The 19,560-nt window shown below is 30.8% G+C and overlaps 5 protein-coding genes across 14 annotated transcripts in view; 1 reads left to right on the top strand and 4 right to left on the bottom strand.

Annotated features, from left to right (window-relative positions):
* The window catches only part of LOC122632618 (rho guanine nucleotide exchange factor 12), a 50,890-nt gene extending 47,532 nt beyond the window's left edge, over positions 1–3,358 (bottom strand). For both annotated transcript variants that reach the window (XM_043819650.1, XM_043819649.1), the window contains exons 1-2: positions 3,188–3,358; positions 2,617–2,801 (exon numbers count right to left, since the gene is read on the bottom strand). The gene's annotated coding sequence lies outside the window, so the exon portion shown is untranslated. The remainder of the gene's footprint in view (positions 1–2,616; positions 2,802–3,187) is intronic.
* A 483-nt stretch (positions 3,359–3,841) lies between these two features.
* Positions 3,842–6,395, bottom strand: LOC122632186 (tectonic-3-like). Its single transcript, XM_043818716.1, has 5 exons — positions 6,051–6,395; positions 5,736–5,969; positions 5,495–5,654; positions 5,205–5,401; positions 3,842–5,116 (listed from the first exon to the last, which is right to left on the bottom strand). The coding sequence occupies exons 1-5, from the start codon at positions 6,393–6,395 to the stop codon at positions 4,028–4,030; spliced, it is 2,025 nt and encodes a 674-aa protein (XP_043674651.1). The 3' UTR covers positions 3,842–4,027.
* Positions 6,396–6,466: 71 nt separating this feature from the next.
* Positions 6,467–7,595, bottom strand: LOC122632189 (B9 domain-containing protein 2-like). 2 transcript variants are annotated; one of them, XM_043818719.1, is made up of 4 exons: positions 7,409–7,473; positions 7,087–7,209; positions 6,720–6,980; positions 6,467–6,645 (listed from the first exon to the last, which is right to left on the bottom strand). In XM_043818719.1, the coding sequence occupies exons 2-4, from the start codon at positions 7,172–7,174 to the stop codon at positions 6,467–6,469; spliced, it is 528 nt and encodes a 175-aa protein (XP_043674654.1). In that variant the 5' UTR covers positions 7,175–7,209; positions 7,409–7,473. The 2 variants fall into 2 exon arrangements, with proteins under 2 accessions (XP_043674654.1, XP_043674655.1); XM_043818720.1 differs by lacking the exon at positions 7,087–7,209 and having other exon boundaries at positions 7,409–7,595.
* A 31-nt stretch (positions 7,596–7,626) lies between these two features.
* On the top strand, positions 7,627–9,854 carry LOC122632187 (probable arginine--tRNA ligase, mitochondrial). 2 transcript variants are annotated; one of them, XM_043818717.1, is made up of 5 exons: positions 7,627–7,790; positions 7,890–9,039; positions 9,125–9,252; positions 9,361–9,584; positions 9,660–9,854. In XM_043818717.1, exons 1-5 carry the CDS (start codon positions 7,755–7,757, stop codon positions 9,808–9,810), a joined length of 1,689 nt encoding a protein of 562 aa, XP_043674652.1. In that variant the 5' UTR covers positions 7,627–7,754; the 3' UTR covers positions 9,811–9,854. The 2 variants fall into 2 exon arrangements, with proteins under 2 accessions (XP_043674652.1, XP_043674653.1); XM_043818718.1 differs by lacking the exon at positions 9,660–9,854 and having other exon boundaries at positions 9,365–9,563.
* The window catches only part of LOC122632185 (28S ribosomal protein S9, mitochondrial-like), a 17,785-nt gene continuing 7,858 nt past the window's right edge, over positions 9,634–19,560 (bottom strand). For 2 of the 7 annotated variants that reach the window (XM_043818714.1, XM_043818715.1), the window contains 2 exons: positions 10,226–10,388; positions 9,634–10,149 (listed from right to left, as the gene is read on the bottom strand). In XM_043818714.1, coding sequence (XP_043674649.1) covers positions 10,058–10,149; positions 10,226–10,388 — 255 coding nt within the window. In that variant the 3' untranslated portion in view covers positions 9,634–10,057. Of the gene's footprint in view, positions 10,150–10,225; positions 10,389–10,534; positions 10,776–10,805; positions 14,666–19,560 lie in introns of those variants that run through there. The other 5 variants (XR_006327828.1, XR_006327830.1, XR_006327827.1 and 2 more) reach the window with 5 other exon arrangements.

The following is a 19,560-nucleotide window of genomic DNA, read 5'->3' as shown; positions in this document are numbered from 1 at the left end:
GTAAACAGTATCAACGAGCTTTCGAATGAATATATACTATGAAGGGGGATGACGTAAGCAAGTCGAACTGTTCCGAATGACGTATAATTTAAACGAAGATTGAAAGCTAGAAGAGCTATGATGTGGCTAATAAGCAAGAAATTAACAAAGAAGTAAACCGACGAGGTTAGGATGATGTAAAAAAGGATTTTAATATCACGTTTGAATTTGTACTTTTTTCGTATTAGAATAGAAATAGTTATATATATATATATATATATATATATATATATATAATACATACATACGTAGAAAAAGAGAATCGATCGATCTTTTCGATCTAATATTAGATAAAACAAATAAACTTTCAATGGATCGAGAATTTGAACGAACAATGGAAAGCTCACTCGCGTTTTACGATTACTCTATTTTAAATATGACGATCGTCTGTTAAAAGCATAATACTTTTGTAGGTTATGTTTTGAAATTCTAACGTGTAAAAAGGGTCTTCCTTTGGTCGTTGACTTTAAGATTTACGAGATAAAGATCATTATCCTAACGATACTACAAAAAAAAAAAAAGAAAGAAAGAAAAACCAAGATAATATGACGGACCTGACCATAAATAATTTGTTGGGAATGACAGCAATCTGACCATCGAAATTGCTAGTTATTCTCGATACCTATTGTTTCGACGTACAAAAAAGAAAAAGACAAATTATTATTATTATTATTATTATTATTTTACTACTACTACTACTACTACTACTATTATGCGCAGATAATGATGAAAATAAATAAAGTAACAATTGTCTGATGTCCTCAATGACCAATGTTATTGATCTAAATTCTATTGATCTAAGAGATCGAACGAATATTTAAAAATTTTGTTTCGTTCTAAATAAATGTAACAAGGTTGGGCGAAAAATTCATAGATAATATTTTTAAGATCGATTTCTCCAATGCTTTCTCCAAACTTTGTAGGTTAATTTTTGCTTCGAATTGTAGAACTACGAAAAGTCTAAAAGTTTTTGTTCTTCCATTCTGTATGGAATAATTGTTAAATTTTCGATGTTACATCTGATGTATTTGAGATATATTATAAAAATATTTTTCTAACGCATAAACGTCAATTATGTTATATCTCGATAATGAAATATGTGTTAATTAAACGAATTAGTACGCTTAACCTCTATTGTTAACTACGGAATATATTTATTCGATGAATTAACGATAAAACTAACGAATAAATTGAATTCGTAAGAATATTTAGTAGGCGAAGTGTAATCGTGCAGAAAACTTCAAGCCGTTTCCTATTTTAGACGGGCGAGAACGATGTCCACCACCGAAGCTAAAATATATCCCTGTGTGTTTCAAACTGGAGAGCACAACACACACAATGAAAAGGATTTCACGTCTGTTATGGCTGTATTTACGTTTAAAGATACGACACACTCACACATACACACGCGATTTGTACGATATCATTTTAACACTTCGTGATTAAACAAATACGATTAATTCGCGATAATATATAAGATAGAATATTACCTTAATAAATAAAATAAAACACAGAGATCTGACATAACGTTCTAATACTACACTATAGAAACTTCTAACACGTTTGATAGAACTACCGGCATTTTAATAATGATGACGAAATTAAGATATATATATATATATATATATATATATAAAATTTCGTTGTCATAGGTTAAATATAATTAAAACATAAATTAACTTTGCGCACAAAGATTAAATTAAATTTTAATAATCATGAAAATAAGAGGTTAACGTTTTGAAAATCGTAATCAAAATTTCTACACATATGTATATACGTACATACGTATCTCGGCTGAGTAAATAAAAATGTTAAACGCGTATCGTTCGATGATAGTTTTTGTGATATTGTGCTTTGACGTAACGACAATGTTTTCGAAGAATTTATTAAGAAAAGAGAGAGAGAAAGAGAAAGAGAGAAAGAGGAAGAGGTTTTAATGATTATCAAAAAAAAAAAAAAAAGAAAGAAAAAAAAATTAGAGGAAAAAACGTTGAATATATGTAAGAAAGATGAAATCAGTCTCGTAGAGGTTATATTATATCTTTATCGTTTAAGAGGGCAAAAGAGACGATTTACGAGGGGATGCTTTAATAATATTTCGAGAAAAAAAAAAAGAAGAAGAAAAAAAGAGAATGTACACAGTGGCTTTTTCTTTTTCATTTTTTTTTTTTTTTTTTTACATTTATCCACGTCGACCATTATGGTCCGTCCGCAGCTCGCGAACGAAGCCGTCGACGACGACGCAATCGACGTTACATTCTGTCGATGCATTTACGAAATACGTTCGTCGTTGTGTTCTCTCGCGTGTAGTAGGATATATCATGAAATCGGAAGAGTCTATTAAGCTTCTAGTAAAAGACACACGACGCACACAGCACAGAGAAAGAGAGAGAGAGAGAAAGAGAGAAAGAGAGAGAGAGAGAGAGGGAGAGAGAGAGAAAGAGCGTGTGTATACTTTCGAACGGTATAGTCGTCCCAGACGCTTAATAACGCGATACCCAGTGGTCACGTTGATATTTTTCACGTCAAAAACATTGAAATATATGTTTGTAAAGAACAAATTGATAAATATCATACATAATCCGTTTTTGTTTGCTGGCACCCAACGCAGAGGCGGACCCTCGGGAGTCGAAGATATATACCACCAACGAGGAAGAAACTCTCTTCTTGTCGTCTCTTGTAGAATCTTCGATCGTAACCCCGCTTAGTAGTCCACGATAATCAACACTTCACCTTGGCACTTTATTATTCGACGTTATTCCCTGACGAATAATTTATTATTATTATTATTATTATTATTATTATTATTATTATTATTATTGATTGACTGATTATTATTATTGTTATTATTATTATTATTATTTATTATTATTTTATTGGTCGCACTTTCACGGCACATTTCGTGCTTAAGAAGATCGAACTAATTCGACGAAGTATGATATATTATTATATTTTTTTAAATGGGCGTTAAGAAGGATACTGCGTCTCGAAATGTTTCTCTAACGATCGTGTCCGTATCCGTAATCTCTCCTACCAAATCCCGTGTATATATATATATATATATATATACGTATGTATATATATATATATATATACATATATGCATGTATGTAAATGTGTACGCGCTTTTCTCTACGAAGGCACTTACTTCTTTTCTTTTCTCTTTCTCTATATTTATTTTTTCTTTTTTTTCCTCTTAAAAACTCTAAATGCACATTGAATCGAACAAAAATACACTGGTGGCTAACAAGTGTCAGCCATCTTGTATCCAGCCGAAGCACAACCCAATTCTCCCACAGTGCACCGCGAGGCTGCCGAGTTCGTACTGACGGTCGAGTGAAGGGAATGGCCGCACCGAGATTGGTAGGTGGGATCGATCGGCCTCTCTGATTGGTTGATGACGACGCAACTACTACGCGCCTATCATTCTGTCTCTCACTCCCTCTATATCACTACCTCTCTCTTTCTTTCTCTCTCATTCTCTCTTTCTCACTCGCTCGTTCGCTTGCTCTTTCTCTTTCTCTCTATCGTATTGTAGTTTCTGCTTACTCTGTAAGACGCTACTACGCCAGAGGGCGCAAATTTATGAAAATCATTCAATAGTTTCTCCAATCATAAAGGAACGCGAAAAGAATGACTTTTCTCTTATTGGTCGAATAGTAAAATATTCTCTCCGTGACATTTTCTATTCTATAAAGTCAAATCGAGTAGGACAATATTCAAAGTATAACGCAGAATATATTGTGATCTTATAAAAAATTATATAAAAGACGATTGGAAGAAGAATTATTGTGACAACGAGTGCTGTTACGCAAAACATCGTTTTAATGAACATACCAAAAATATTTTTATACATTATTTCCTTTCGAGCGTGTTATTACCATTCTCTTTGGTGCATGTAGAAAATATAACGTTAAGTTTAATTAGGTATACAATACATGAGTGTGAATAAATAACGAGGAATATGATAATCACAGTGCACTTATTTTTACATGATATTAATAGCGTAAGAAACGATACCTACGATATATATTAAACTTATGGACGGTTTTATTCTTATATCTCCGTTACTTAAAAAAGGATAAAAGAAGTCGTAAGGTAATGTCAAGTCCAAATTTGGACCACCTGCGAAATAATATCGGGATGGCTTAGATACATCATGAAAGGTTACAAAACTCGTAATATCGATTTGAAGCACGTCTGTACAATTCTTGTTTATGCATTTTGACCAAGATAAATCTGTCTCTTCTGAAAATGTAACACCTACACCTAATATGTCATAATTTGTTAAACTTTCTGGTTTAGATAATACGGAATACAATATATCATATTTTATAGATGTTACTAATCCTGAACATCGAATCCAACCGTTGAGAATTTGACCTGTTATTACGTGCTGAGGTACTCTATCAAGTAAGATTTTTACCCAAGTAGAAGTATCGTTATTTGTAGAATTACCTAATTTTGAGATATGTATAAGATATTGATCAGCTTGTGTTACGTTAAGCAAAGTATCTTCCATTAAAAAATGCAAAGTTTTGTTATGCAATTCTATGCAAGTTGTTGTTGTAAAATTAGTTGTATTTAATGTGAGAGAACATTTTACTTTAATGTCTTCTCCAAAGGCTACGATGTATCTATTAATTTGACTACATTCACGATTTTGTTGTCCTAATGGCAAAGTTAGAAAACTTTTAGTTTTATTAAAACTGACGTAATGAAATTCTACATTATTACTCTTATTTGTCTTTATGGTTCCTATGATTAAAGGTTTTCCACGAATATAGCCAGGATTACCACTACGATCAAATATTGTTTTTTCATTCCGATCGTTCCATTCGTAACTTACCTCAAAGGATTGATAGAATTGTTGAGAAACATTACCCATTAAAAAATGTATATTAATAGAATCTATACCAAAAGTACCATTATGGCTTATTAGATATTTTACTCCTTTAATAATATTCCGACACATTCCCTTTGAACAAGAACCCAATATTTCTGTGTCATTGCAAGTATTCCAAGAGTTCTTGCAATAATGACTGATCGGTGATAAACATACGTTTTTGGGACAACTCTAAAAATTAAAAACATATAATTGATATAGAATTTTGTTAACTTGGAAAACATATATAAACTGTATCGTATTACTTATTAGTACATACTTGATCGGACAAAAGAATGTAAGTTTGATTAAATAAATGCAAAGACTTAATAATCGTAAAATTATTATATGTTGAAGGGAACAAGAATTGGTTTGTATTAGCTAACTCAACTTGCATACAAGAATCTTTCCACTTCTGAAGATATCTAATTGTTTTCTTAAAAGAACATTTTCCTGTAAAGCCTGTTTGTAGTAATTCTGAAATTATATACAAAAAGATAAATAATCATAAACGTTAGTTTATATTTGTTTAATTACATTTTAATTGTTTATAATAGGTTATAATATTACCTAAGGGTTTTATGTAATTATTTTGTAATTTCCATACAAGATCCCCTTCTTTATAGATACTAGTGATATTATACATAAACATACTTTGGTGATGTTCAAATTTCCATTTTGGTTTGTCTTTGTTTATCTCTTTCCACAAATCTTTTTGATTATTAATAACCTTTGACAAAAAAATATATTAATTGAACATTGATTTACATAATAAAATAGTTTAGTTATTATGCAATAATAATAAACTTACCAAGTTATTATTAACACTGTACACAGGTGGAAGGTTGTCATAAAGAATGCAGAATAAATTATTAGCTAATTTTTCGAGAATGAAAGGAGTATTATTTCTCTCAATAAAGTTTCTACTGTAACAGTAACGACTATCATACAACTCTGTATGATAATCTTTACAATGAGTGAATACTTTTAAATGATGATCTTTACAGTCCATATCACAGCAACAATTGATGTCACATGATGCCACCTGTAATAAAATAATAAATTATTGCGTTTCAATATAGTGCTTTTATATGTAAAATAAATATTAGAAATTTAGTATAGTTACAGTTAAATCGCATTCGCATATGTCAGACTGTTTTTTGTATATAATATTTTCTATTTCTGGGTCAAATTTATGCATTATAATTGATGGTGCAGTAGTCGTTATCTCAGATTGTGGATCTTGAGTTATATTAATTAAATTAATACTTGAAGTAGACTCAGAAAAATTTGTAATGGTGACATTTGATAAAAGACCATCTTCCTCATATGTTTCTGTATAATTATTAGTATCTGCAGAATCATCGCACTCTGTTCCCTTCAAACATGTTATTATATCCTCTATTTTCTCTAGAGAAACTATTTTGTAAGATAAAAAAGCAAATTGTAGTAATAGAAATATTCTTAACATTTTTGATGTTATAAAAGTTATTGTATATTTTATGAGATCGTATAGTTATTTTTCTGTAATATTTCATGTCTTCATAAATGACATCCAAACTTGTCAAAATTTCTGACAAGTATATGTAGATCAATTTGTACAGTACCCATACTTTCTGTAAGTAACTCAAATCTATCTATCGTATTAACTAAAACGTTTGGAGATTTCAATTGTAAAACCACTCCCAAAAATTTGTCTCTAAGTCTATCTTTCCAATCACCTGTATCAAAGAAAAAAGATATAAACAAATAAAAAATATTTATATTGCATCTTTTTAAAAAATATTATACCGACCAATTGGTTTCCATGTATGGCAATTCAAGCAATGAGATCCAGGAGATAAAGGTATATTACAAACACCATAAGAATTGAATAATACTCTTCCATAATTATCTCTAGAAAATATTTGTAGAAGCAATTTTGGAGAATTATGTAATGTTTGCGTAGTATAATGTATGTCGACAGGATGATCCCAAATTGGTTCATTGGTATATATATCACAACTTTCTTGGGTTTGTCCTTCTTCGTTTCCTTCTATAACTTTCCAACCATTTCCTATCACATTGCCAAGATAATTTCATTAAAAACGATAAATATTTTGTATTTTAGTAAATTATTAAATAGAGAAAAAAATGATTACAGGAAGATGATTATTCTTTACCAGCGTGAAAACTCCATTTACAGAAAAGTTGAGATTCTTTGAAATTTTTGGCTAAAGAAATTTGACCAATAATATGCAACTCAGCCATATCATAGAATCATTTCTCTGCTTTGAAATTTGTAACTATGCATAAAAAATCAATCATCTAATTATAATAATATATGGCGTATTATTCCAAAAAAAAGTATATATCCATATTATAAGTTAATATTTATTTTGAAAAATTGTAAAAATCTAATTTTTTTTTTCAATGTCTTTATCCTACGTTATTTAAATATAAAATATATGCGAACTCGTTCTTATTAAAACAATGCATACATACGAGAAGAACATGTATCGATGAAAATGGAAGACATCCGAAACATAAACAAACCGTAACGATGCAACACTACCAATATCGAAATTTCATAAAAGCTAGTATTTGCCGCGTATGTATAACTTTAATTCTGATTGGTTGAATTTAAGAAATTTCAGAATGCTTTCATCGGATTGGCTCGTACCAGCGATGCTAACGCCATCTATCACAAGATGGACCGTATACTGTAACTAAACGTACTTTACCAAATAATAGCCTAAGTTAATATTTGCATTTATATCAATAACGTTTGTATTTATAATAAAAGTGTTGTTATATATACAAACAAACATTAATTAATAATCGTATTACAATGGCAACTAATGTAAGACACGTATTATATAAGAAGGTAGTAAAGATTTTTATATAAATGTAATAAACATTCAAATGTTAATACCGGTTTTTGAAAGAGTTAAAAAAATATTTATGTAATTGTATTAATTTCTAGATTACAAGATTTATAGAAAATGTAGAAGACGCAAGTAATATAATTTCTCATTTAGACATGAAACAAAGACAATCGGGAGTGTTTTCTTTTATACTTCCTTTACGAACGAAACAGTATGATTTAAGAAACAACATAAAAACTATATTAAACTCTGACATAAAATCAGATTTAAGTGATATTATTGTTGAAGAGGATGCATTATCTCTTAATGTATTTAGAGAAGATTACATTAAGCAATTCCTTGAAAGCAATTGTCATAAAATTGTTCCTCAGAAACTTGTTAACAACAGTAAAAATATTATAGTTGAATTTAGCTCACCAAATATCGCAAAACCATTTCATTTAGGACATTTACGTTCCACAATTATAGGAAACTATGTCGCCAATATAAATAGTTATTTGGGAAATAATGTCAAGAGAATAAATTATTTAGGTGATTGGGGTACACAGTATGGTTTTATTCAGATTGGGATTGATATGTCTAATCTTGATAGTAAGAAAATGCAAAATGACGCTATCAGAAATTTATATAATGCTTACGTACTTGCTAATAAATCAATGGAAAATGATTCTACTATCGCAGATAAAGCTAGAGAAATCTTCAGACAATTGGAGACAGGAGAAAGTATTGCATGTCAAGAATGGGAGCTTTTTAGAAAATATACGATAGAGGAATTAAAAAAAATTTATGATAGAATAGGTATTGCTTTTGATGAATATCATTGGGAATCTATGTATAAAGCAGTGAATTTAAAAGAAATAATTTCGTTAATGGAAAATATGAATTTATTATCGTATGATAAAGAAAGTAGAAAAGTGATACATTTAAATTCAGAAAAAGTTATACCTATTATTAAAAGTGATGGAACATCACTCTATTTAACGAGAGATGTGGGAGCAGCTATCGACAGGTATAAAAAGTATAAATTTGATTTGATGTATTACGTAGTTGACCAAACGCAAAGTAAACATTTTACGAATCTAATAGAAATATTACATAAAATGAATATGTCTTGGGCAGAGAGATTAAAACATATAAGGTATGGGCGAATACTTGGTATGAGTACTAGAAAAGGTACGGCTATATTTTTAGAAGATATTTTAAATGAAATAAGAGATGTTATGAGAGAAAAACAAATTCAATCTCCCAGTAAGTTATTTTTATATGGTTTGTTATTTTAAGGAAGAGCTTCGTTGTTTAAAAGAAATTATAAATTGCCATTTATATATTTTAGCAACTAAGGTTTCTTTGGACATTTCTGATAATAGTTCTGATATATTAGGAATTTCTGCTGTGATAATTAATGATTTAAGAAGGAGGAGACAAAGAGATTATGAGTTCAATTGGAATGCAGCATTTGATGTGAGATTCTTTTTTAATTTTTGCTCTCATTGAAATGAATTATTTCTTATCATATTATTATTTATTATCGTAATTATTTATGAGAATATATTTATGTTTTAATGTCAGATAGAAGGAAATACTGGTACAAAACTGCAATATGTCCATTGTCGTCTTTTTAATTTAGAAGAAAATTCTGGTGCTATTCTTCCAACGGAATGCTATCCATCAGTTTTGAAAGAGCCAATAGTTGACGACTTGATATGTATAATTAGTAACTTTGAAAATACAGTTTTAAGATCTTATCAAGATTTAGAACCGCGCATTTTAGTTACTTATCTTTTTGAACTGAGGTTAGTCCATACAACATAATAATTATAATAATATATTATCGTAACGATGTATTTATAAACATTTATTTTATTCAGCCACACTATCAACAAAGCTTTAAAAACATTGAAAGTTAAAGGTGAAACAGCAGATATTAGCAATCAAAGATTACTTATGTTCCATGTGGCAAGAAATGTTCTTGCACAAGGGATGAAATTGCTTGGTATAACACCTTTACACAAAATGTAATATAGCTTACCATAAAATATCAAATATATTAAATGCCATGAAAAGAGATTAAAAGTTTTTTCTAACATTTATAAATGTCCTCATTTGATGAATATATACCAATTGTTCTATCCAACGACACGAATGATATGTAATGTTTGGCAAGAATTAATTTTAAGGTAAAGAAATTTATTTTTAAATCTATTATCCTATACGTGATATAATTACATGATTTTTAAGTTTAAACAAAAGAAATATATTTCGAAAATTAACGTTTTTTCCATGTAAATTTCCTTCTTGCTCCTTCTTGGCCAAACTTTTTTCTTTCGCGTCTCCTCCAATCTCTCGTTAACAATCCAGCTAAGAAATTAAAAAAAAATTATATAATATCGTATATACCAGATTATAACATGTAATCGTCCATTCCTAATCTTACCAATTTTCATATTTTCTACAACCTCAGGAGTAACGAAACTTCGGAGACACCACGAAATGCCCCACCTTATCGCGCCTGACTGTCCAGTAGGTCCTCCATTTTCAACAGTGGCTTCGATGTCAACTTTTTCAACCATATTCGTAAAAATTAATGGAAATATTATCTGCAAAGTATATAATTAATTTTGCTTAAGAATATATTCTATATCCGAATTACCGAGATAAGGTATAATATACGAAAGAATCTATTACGAAAATCGAATCTTAAATACAAACACACACACACACACACATGTATATAGCTACTAACATTTATACCTAATCGTTATAATATTTGTTCGCAAGAAACGTCATCATTACAGATTATCCGAAGATTTTCCTGGCGAAAGAAATGAAAAATTAAATTTTCATCAATGTATATTCTATCAAATCAATCATCTTGAGATTGGTCCCTTATATATCAGTCTTTATAATACATTAAGTGAGTTTTTTTTGTTTGTTTCTTTTCTATTGATAAAAGGCAAATAGGTGTGACAATAATCCATATATATATATATATATATATATATATACATATATATGTAATTTATATATATCCATTTATATAGATATTATTGTTTATTCATGTTCACGTACACTTTGCCCAACTCATATACTCTTGTCCTTCGCCAAACGATTAACAATATCCTCCAATATATCATTCGTATGTAATAATTGTGTTTTAAGCGACTTTATAGTTTCTTCATTTGCATTCAATCTTGCTGATAATTCTTCGACAGCCAATCTCAAGCCAGACTCGGAGGATTCTTCGCTTTGTTGTTTCATCCAGGTTACGTGGTCGCTAAGGCTAATATTGTCATCATTGATATATGGCATGTTCTTTTGTGCAATCTCGTAAGCAGCTTTTAAAATATCCTTAGGCAATCGTTTCTCCAAAGGATTTAATGGTTTTACAACGAGAACGTGTTTGCGATTTTCAACGTCTATTTTATGATTGGTCATCCATTTTCGAAAGGTATATGGTATAGAAGCATTATGCAGTACCATTTCAGTAAATAGAATTAATTTAGTTTGACGTACCAACTTGGTAAGTCCTGCGTGATTCCTTAAACCATTAATATCATGTACGGCGATGCCAACTAATAAGTTCATTAATATCACCGTTACAAAAACGATGAAGAGAGTGAAGAGAATTTGTGAACAGACAGATAGCGGATGATAAATCACGAAAGGACCGTCGGCAACTTGATCCGCTTGATTAATAAGACCCTCAAAGTCCAATTCGCCGGCCATCATTGCTAACACCTTGATAAGTCCGGTAAAAGGATTACCAAAGGCTGGTTCACCAACGAAAATAACGCAAAAGCTAATAGTGAATCCTATCAGTAATCCAGAATAGGCCAATAAAAGTTTTGCGAATTCAAATTGTATGTGGGTGAACATAGCAACGTAAGTTCCAAAAGCAGGTAACTGTCCAACCATCAGCATCAGATTTGTCCAGGCACAAAGTATGGCGAATGCACCGACATAATTTTGCCAATCGTACGTCTTTCCTGTGTAAACAAATGACGTTACGAAAACGCTTACTATAACTATACCATCGAGGACGTTATCTATGTTCGAGAAATATTGTTTCACTGATTTATAGACCATAAAACCAAATATCTTTCTGGGTATGGTGACACAGGTCAGTACGAGACAGAGGTACCATTCGATTTCAATGACTGGTCTTCTGAATAGAAAGCCTGAAATTCGTTTACTGTTGCAGATCTTTGAACTTGGAAAATCATCGTGATTGTAACATTTGTATGCGAGTGCCGTTAGTACATAAGTAGTCATACAGATCACAGTCATGGCATAAAGGAAGATCCTCATTAAATAAAACTTTCTTATCTTCTCCCATTTGAGATGAAGAAAAGCCATGACCAATGGATGAGATAGCAGATCTTTTCGACGTTCTTGTACGAAAGTATTGATGAAACTGGTTTCGCATTGATTGTTGCTAGGAAAGAGTAGGTCAAAGTGTAATCTCATTTCGAATTCTCTGTTATGTGGTACAGGACGTCTAAGTCTGATGGATGCGTCGAGTCTTTCTCGAAAGACCTGCAAGGACTCGGGTATTTTTCTTAATATGATGTTCAAAGCTGATAAGCCTGCACTGGTGGTAGCACTGACGTCAGCTCCGGCCCAAATCAAAGTATCGACGCAATGGGACTGTTCGTTCAAAGCGGCTATATGAAGAGGTGTGAAGCCCGTTCGATCCGCCGCATTGACCAAGGCACCGTGCTTCAATAAAAGTTCGACCAACACTGCCGAAGAATCTGTACTCATAACGGCAAAATGTAATGGCGTTCTATGCGTACGATCTACGGCATTAATGTTACTACCTGGTACAGTTAGCAATAGCTCGACGCAGGGTATCGATTGGACGAAGCAAGCAACATGAAGGGGTGTCTCTCCAAGATGATTCTTTTCGACAACGCTAGCGCCCCGTTCCAGGAGTACCTTCACCACGTCTATGGCTCTTGCTCGAATGGCACAGTGAAGTACCGGTTCGACTATTTCCTCGTAAGCACAAGTGTTTAACTTGGCGCCGCTGTCCAAAAGTAGAACGGTCGTTTCTCTCGATTTTCCCGAAGCCGCAAAGTGAAGGGACGTGTAATGATTCGTTGGATTTTCACAATTAACATCGACACCTTTCCCGATAAGATGTTCCAAACAGGACACGTTTCCACTCAAGGAAGCTGTTAGGATAGCGTTCATCCCGGTGCAGGGCTCGACATAATTAATATCCGCGCCCAATTCTTCGAGTTTGGGTAAAAGATGAGAAAGGCCACGATGACATGCCCAGATATAAGAAAGATTCTTCAGATGTTCGCTCAATGATATTTCCGGTGGCACGATACCGTTCTTTTCCATTTCCAATAACAATTTGATCTCGGTAACACCGAGTATAGACCAGAAGACTGACCTTATGTTGCTACCATCTACGCGTAACGCATTCCTCAGAGCTTCCAAATTATCGAAGAAAAGAGATTCGTCGGCTGGCGGTGGTTCACCTGCGTCGATCTCGACGTGTTTATTCGTTGAATTAGCCGTTAAGTCCTCTTCTAGCACAACGATCTGTTCAGGACAATAGTCGTTAACGTGTCCATATCTTGCTGACCTATAAGTCGAAGCCAATCTCACGGACAAAGGATCTTCACCGTTGGGACGATCGTTCAAGCAAGACATGGAGTAGAGTCTTCGTCTTCCTTCGTTATTATTATTATTATTATTACTGTTGTTGTTGTTGTTGTTGTTTATCGAACTTGGTGGCTTTAGACTGTCCATCTTCGTTTCTTCAATTTCACCGAAACGTTAATAGGAAATCTTTTTTCCAACCCCCCACCTAGAAATTCTATCTTCTGCTTCTTTAAAGACCAGAGAAGATAGCTTTCGACGTGAACGTAACTCAGGCCACTACGTACTTATCTTTCGTCTTGATCTCCACCACGGAACATCTCAATCATTTCTCTCTACATCTGTCTCTGTCTTTCGTTTTCTTCGTCTATCGCGTCACGTCCCAAAGTCGTTTAAGATCGTTTTAACGAGAACGCTCTCGTCATTGCACTACACGCGACTACCGGTGTCGCTCGGCCGAGTGACTTATATCGTTTCTGCGTTATAAGTATTGCGATGGTAGAGAGGATAGCCAGAGAACGAAGGTGTGTGTGTGTGTGCGTGTGTGTGTACGTGAGAAAGAGAGAGAGAGAGAGAGAAAGATATGCGTTCTATATATAGAACTTAGGACGTTATCGCTTGGATTCAGCAACTGCAGGACTCAGCGACCCCATGTGTTTTTGGCCGTGAACTTCACGGGCTAACACTAACGGGACAGGGTCATACGATCAGCTAGCGTACAGTATCCACCAGAGACGATTGCTTCCTTGCTTTCTCTTCTTGAACTTTTCTAAATGAAATTTATTCACCTTCAATATCGATCGGTATCGAGATAAATTTTTTTTAAGGATCAACTTTGAACGATCTTCGAAGAAACTATTTAGACAGACGTCTCGTATGTCAGAACATTTTAATTCATATTATAATAATATTTTTAACGAACGTTATATGTATTTGTTCATACCAAATTTCAATGAAAATTGATGGATTTATATAAAGATTGACTTTCTCTTCTTAAAACTTCTTTGAAGAAAGTCTTACTTTCTCTTTATTGGTACGCTGCCAAAAAACACCTGTTCTTTTAATTTTATTTATTTATTTATTTATTTATTTATTTATTTATTTATTTCTTTTTTCTTTATGAAAGTGTATAAGAAAGAATCGATTTTCGACGATGATGATCGTATCTTGAGGAATGATTTTTTATGACCTTTAAGCTCGAATAAATTTTTCCTTCGTTCGTTAAGTAAGAAAGAGTATATTAGAATATATTATTGTATATTACAATCTCTTACGAAATGTAAATTTCCATATATTCCATCTGGCGGAACAAAAAAAGAAAAAAATCTCGTGTCCTTGATTTTATTCCAAGTCGAATTTTCGAAAAGGCCAAGTTAATATTGATATTGAGATAATAATCTTTATCGACGAGATTATCTGTGGTGATTTTTTTTTTCTTTTTCTTTTTTTCTGTTTCTTCTTTCGTTATGTAGCGTTTTTGGAAGAATTGATTATTGAAGGAGTTAAATAATTATTGGTAAATCGATAGGATTTCGAAGAAAATGTCGATAATTAATTACATAGAGACAATAGAGTTATTTTACGGATATAACAATGACTGATGACGTTAACAAACGTTAATATATGTATATAGACCAGTTGAAAATGTATTCACGTATCACCACCCATCATGATTTTCGATGGAGATCTTGTCCGGAGGCTAACTTGCCACGTCGAGACCACGACCGGTTCGTACGATTGCTTGGCGAATACTACTCCTTAAGAATTCGTTGCTTGACGACAAAATGCGCGAAGAAATAAAAAAGTAGTAATGCAAGAATTCATTATGGTGGGAGAGAAGATATGCGTATGTACGTGTGTATGCGTGTGTGTGAAATAAATAAATATAAAGAAAAAGAAGAGGAATATAATCGATACGAAGTAGAGAATTTTCTTTTACGATAAAAAGAAGTGAGAGTTTTTTTTTTCTTCTTTTTATTAATAAATATAATGAAAAGAATTTTTTGTGATACAAAGAGGAAAATTTTTTTCTGTGATAAAAGCGAGGATTTTTTTTTTTTTTTTTTTTTTTTTTTTTTAATAACTATAAAGGAGAGGATTTTTATGATAAAAATAAATTCTTTTCTTTGCTCTCTTCAAAATAATAATGATGATAATGATATACTGTAATCAATCAAGTTATATGAAAGATATTAAGTTATTCTTACAATACTCCTTGAGATATTCATTATCTGTATAAATATTGTACAAGTAATTGAATCTTTTTAAGTATCGATATTTATTCGCAAGTTGAGAGTATTTTCTCTCTGAAACATGTCTGGTAGTTTTATCATAAGTGTTTAAACGATGAAGAAAATCCTCATAAATAAATTATCGTCTTATTCTTGTTTTTTTTCATATTCATTCAGTTTTACAACATATGTATAATGATGTACATTATGCATGCTTTTAATTATACATATTTTCATTATCATCATTATCTTGTCTGTTTACATTTCTTCTTTTTTTTTTTTTTTTCTTTTATTAATATAAAATATGAAATAAATAAGATATAAAATATGAAAAGTTTGTTTAATCGAAGTACTTTACGAGTTAAAAAAAATGCGAACGATAGATTTTTAATTCTTGCAAGAACAGAATAGATTGAAAGTTCTTAGATGATATTAAAAATCAATTCCTTTTCGAGACTTTCTTAAGCTAATTTTTTTTTGTCAGATTATAAAACTAAAAATCTAACTACTATCTTGAAAAAGTCTCGAAATAAAGTAATTAATATTAAAAATTAGCAAAGAACTTTTGATCCATTAGAAATATTATCTATTAGAAGATACTTATCTTTCTCTCTCTCTCTCTATTATTTTATGAATTTCTATTTCGCTCTTGGCTAATACCTTTCACCAACTGTACGGTGACGATTATACTTTCGGGGTGTGTCGTTATTATACTAAACTATTTTCTACAACTACGATGATGAACATTCAGTTCGAACAAAATCATACACACGTACACACAAACGTGCGCACATGATTTATATATATATATTAATAAATTGACAATAAAAAAAGCTTAGAAAGAACTTAACAAATAACAGAGTTTTATCTTTGAAAAAACAAAATCGTATAATTTATTTACGATTAGGCTAATTGTCAAGTTAATTGATAATTGACAATTGATATTCTGGAAAGTTGTCATCGTCATCATCATTACCTTGAAATATCGTACTTGTTTCCCCAAAAAATTGAAAAAATTTAACGTCCTTGTCTTAGTCGCGTGCTACAAAAAACAATTACTATCCAACATGGCGCGTTCCCATCCATTTTATCGAATAAATCCGAAAGTTGCGCGAGTGAACAGGTTTTTGGAATTTTAAATCTTACTATACCCTTTCTATTATACCTGCTCTGTGTCTCGGGACACGTTTCTCTTTTATCTTTTGAACACCCACGCTCACTGGCATACGAGATTAAAACATAATAATATCGTGCTAAATCTATTCTCAATGTCTTTTCTAACTTTTTTTTTTTTTTCGATGGGGTACGTGCGTGTATGGGGGATTATAAAGTGGCTGACTAAACAGGTCGACGTTTGAACTGTAAAAAACTAAAAGGAGAAAATAAATAAAAGTAAAAGGATGAACGGTTAAATATAAGTGGTATTTATCTGGAAAGAGAAATGCTATTAAAATTTTTGGAGATAAAAAAAATGACGAAGAGAAAAAAAATGTCTGTGTTTACAAAGATTGAAATGTTCAACAAAAAGTTTGCATTGACCAATTGGAATAATACATAAAATTAAAATTTTTTAGTAAGAGACAAGAGATTTATCTTATTTTATAAAGTCAAGAAAAAAAAATATGTATATGTATATCTATTATCTTAAATTGGTATAAATTAACTTTCATTATAAAAAGATTAACAATACGTGTACTAAGTGCCCTTCAACCATAACATATAATAATGTCCCGTTAAGTCAATTAACATACTGTGATATATGTATACTTAACATATATTGAATGTACTTCCGGTAGAGTACAGATCGCGAAACGACTGGTACTTTCTGTAGATCGTTTATAGATAAATACAGTAAAATAGATAGATATTTTTTTAATGTTAAAATGATTATCATCAGAGTTTCATAGTGTCATCTTATATAATGAAACCTGATTGAAAAACAACATTAGCATTGTTAAATGATTTAAAAGTTGTATTAACACCTTCGAGAGTAATGTTTTAGTTACGTCAATAATTAAAAAAAAAAAAAAAAGAAAGAGAAAAAAGGAAAAAAAAAAACACGGATATAATACTAGCTTTGACCTATTTGCGTATAATTTTTATAGGATGGGCTAAATGTTCTTAACAGATATTAAAAATCAATTACCCTTTTTCAAAACATTTTAGTCTAATATTAATTTTTTGTATTCATTTTTTGTTCGAGAAATCTAGCTCGTAAAATTGCAAGCCTAATTAAAATGTTAAAAGATCTCGAAAAGGTATAATTGATTTTTAAAATTGGTCAAAAAGATATTTCGACCCATCTATAAACTTTTGTTCCACGTTGTACAAAACAGAGTTATTAGAAGATTAAGAAGAATGTATGCTCATAGATACGTGTACAAAGATAGAGATACATAGGATACGTATGTGACGATTACCTTAACAAGATAATTTAAGATTATTTCCCTGTAAAGACGTTGACGATGATTGTCTCAATATAATTGTTCATTCAACGGAGTTGGTCTTGATGCGATGGTAAAACGTTTGTTTGATACTTTTTATTACTATACAATAATGTTACCAAAATTTTTTCTCCAATCATTTTTGGAATATATTTAATTTATATTTACAATCACGTTGGCAGTGGTCAGCAAGTAAATTGTTGAGCAATTTACATACATTCTTACATACATTGTTGTTACTACTTTAAATGCAAGAATATAATGAGAACGCAAGTGTCACAATTTTCTGTTTCTTTTTTTTTTTTCTTTTCTTACAACATACCTTAGTACACAGCCAATTTCTTTCGTATTCCACTACGTAATGACAACAATAAAAAATTCAAGAACATAATAGTCGTTCTTACGTATAGAAAGTAATTTTCGTTATAAGAATTAAAAGGCTTATAAATCGGTTACGTATATTTCATAAACCACAAATATGTGAATATCTGCGTGTACGCGTGACATTTTTTAATAGATAAACAATTTAATTTTGTTTGTTTCTTTTTCTTTTCTTTTTTTTTTTTTTTCTTAACATCTTAAACGTGACCGTTTTTTAAATGAAAACTGCATACGCCAGATTAAAGTTTTACATATTATTTCTTTATTTTATTTTTGCAAAAAAATGTATATGTGTATTTATATAAAAAAAGAAACATTAGGTATCTAATTACATATTTTATTTTTATAATTAATTTATTTATTATATTATACTTATATTATATTTAATTTTTATGGATGACCAATAGCTCTTTATAATATTTAATCTAGCTTTGTTATCTTTTATAAAATATTTGTGTCATGGACGGAACACAGATAGGCAACTAGTAGCGCGTAATCAAAATTTATTGGAGTTCAAGAAAAAAAGAAGGAAAAAAAACGAAAAAAAAAAAAGATTACATACATCGCGTTTCATTGATTTATATATTACAAAAAATTATACGAATATGAATTATCGTACGTGTATACGTATATAAAAAAAATATTGTTAACGCAACAAACGTAACCCGATATATAGACAACGATAGAAAAAAAAAAAGATCTCAGTACAAACAAAAAATAATAATAATATAATAAAAATTAAAGAATGTATTATTCCAATATTACATTTCTTCTATATATTCAACGAATCGAAGAATTTGATTGACTTTATTATATTTATTCCTTTCGTTTATATAAATTCTCTTATAAAATTAAATTCCAATTGAATCGACTGTTCAAAGAAAAAAAATTCATAGATTTTTTCCTTATGCCATTTAATCAAATATATTTTAATAGTTATTGTCAAATTTGGCAAAATTTGGCATCCTTTAAAATGCTTCGAGATACCTAATACGATACATAAGACTGTATAATTAATGAAATTTGTTGTTTCATTTTGCACAGTGGGAAGTCCATGATTAAAAAATAACAAATAGGAAGGAAAGAAGATAAAAAAA

The sequence above is a fragment of the Vespula pensylvanica genome, chromosome 10 (assembly GCF_014466175.1).
Source record: "Vespula pensylvanica isolate Volc-1 chromosome 10, ASM1446617v1, whole genome shotgun sequence".
In the NCBI taxonomy this organism is placed as follows: Eukaryota; Metazoa; Arthropoda; class Insecta; order Hymenoptera; family Vespidae; genus Vespula; species Vespula pensylvanica.
This window is presented reverse-complemented; position numbering and strand designations above follow the sequence as displayed.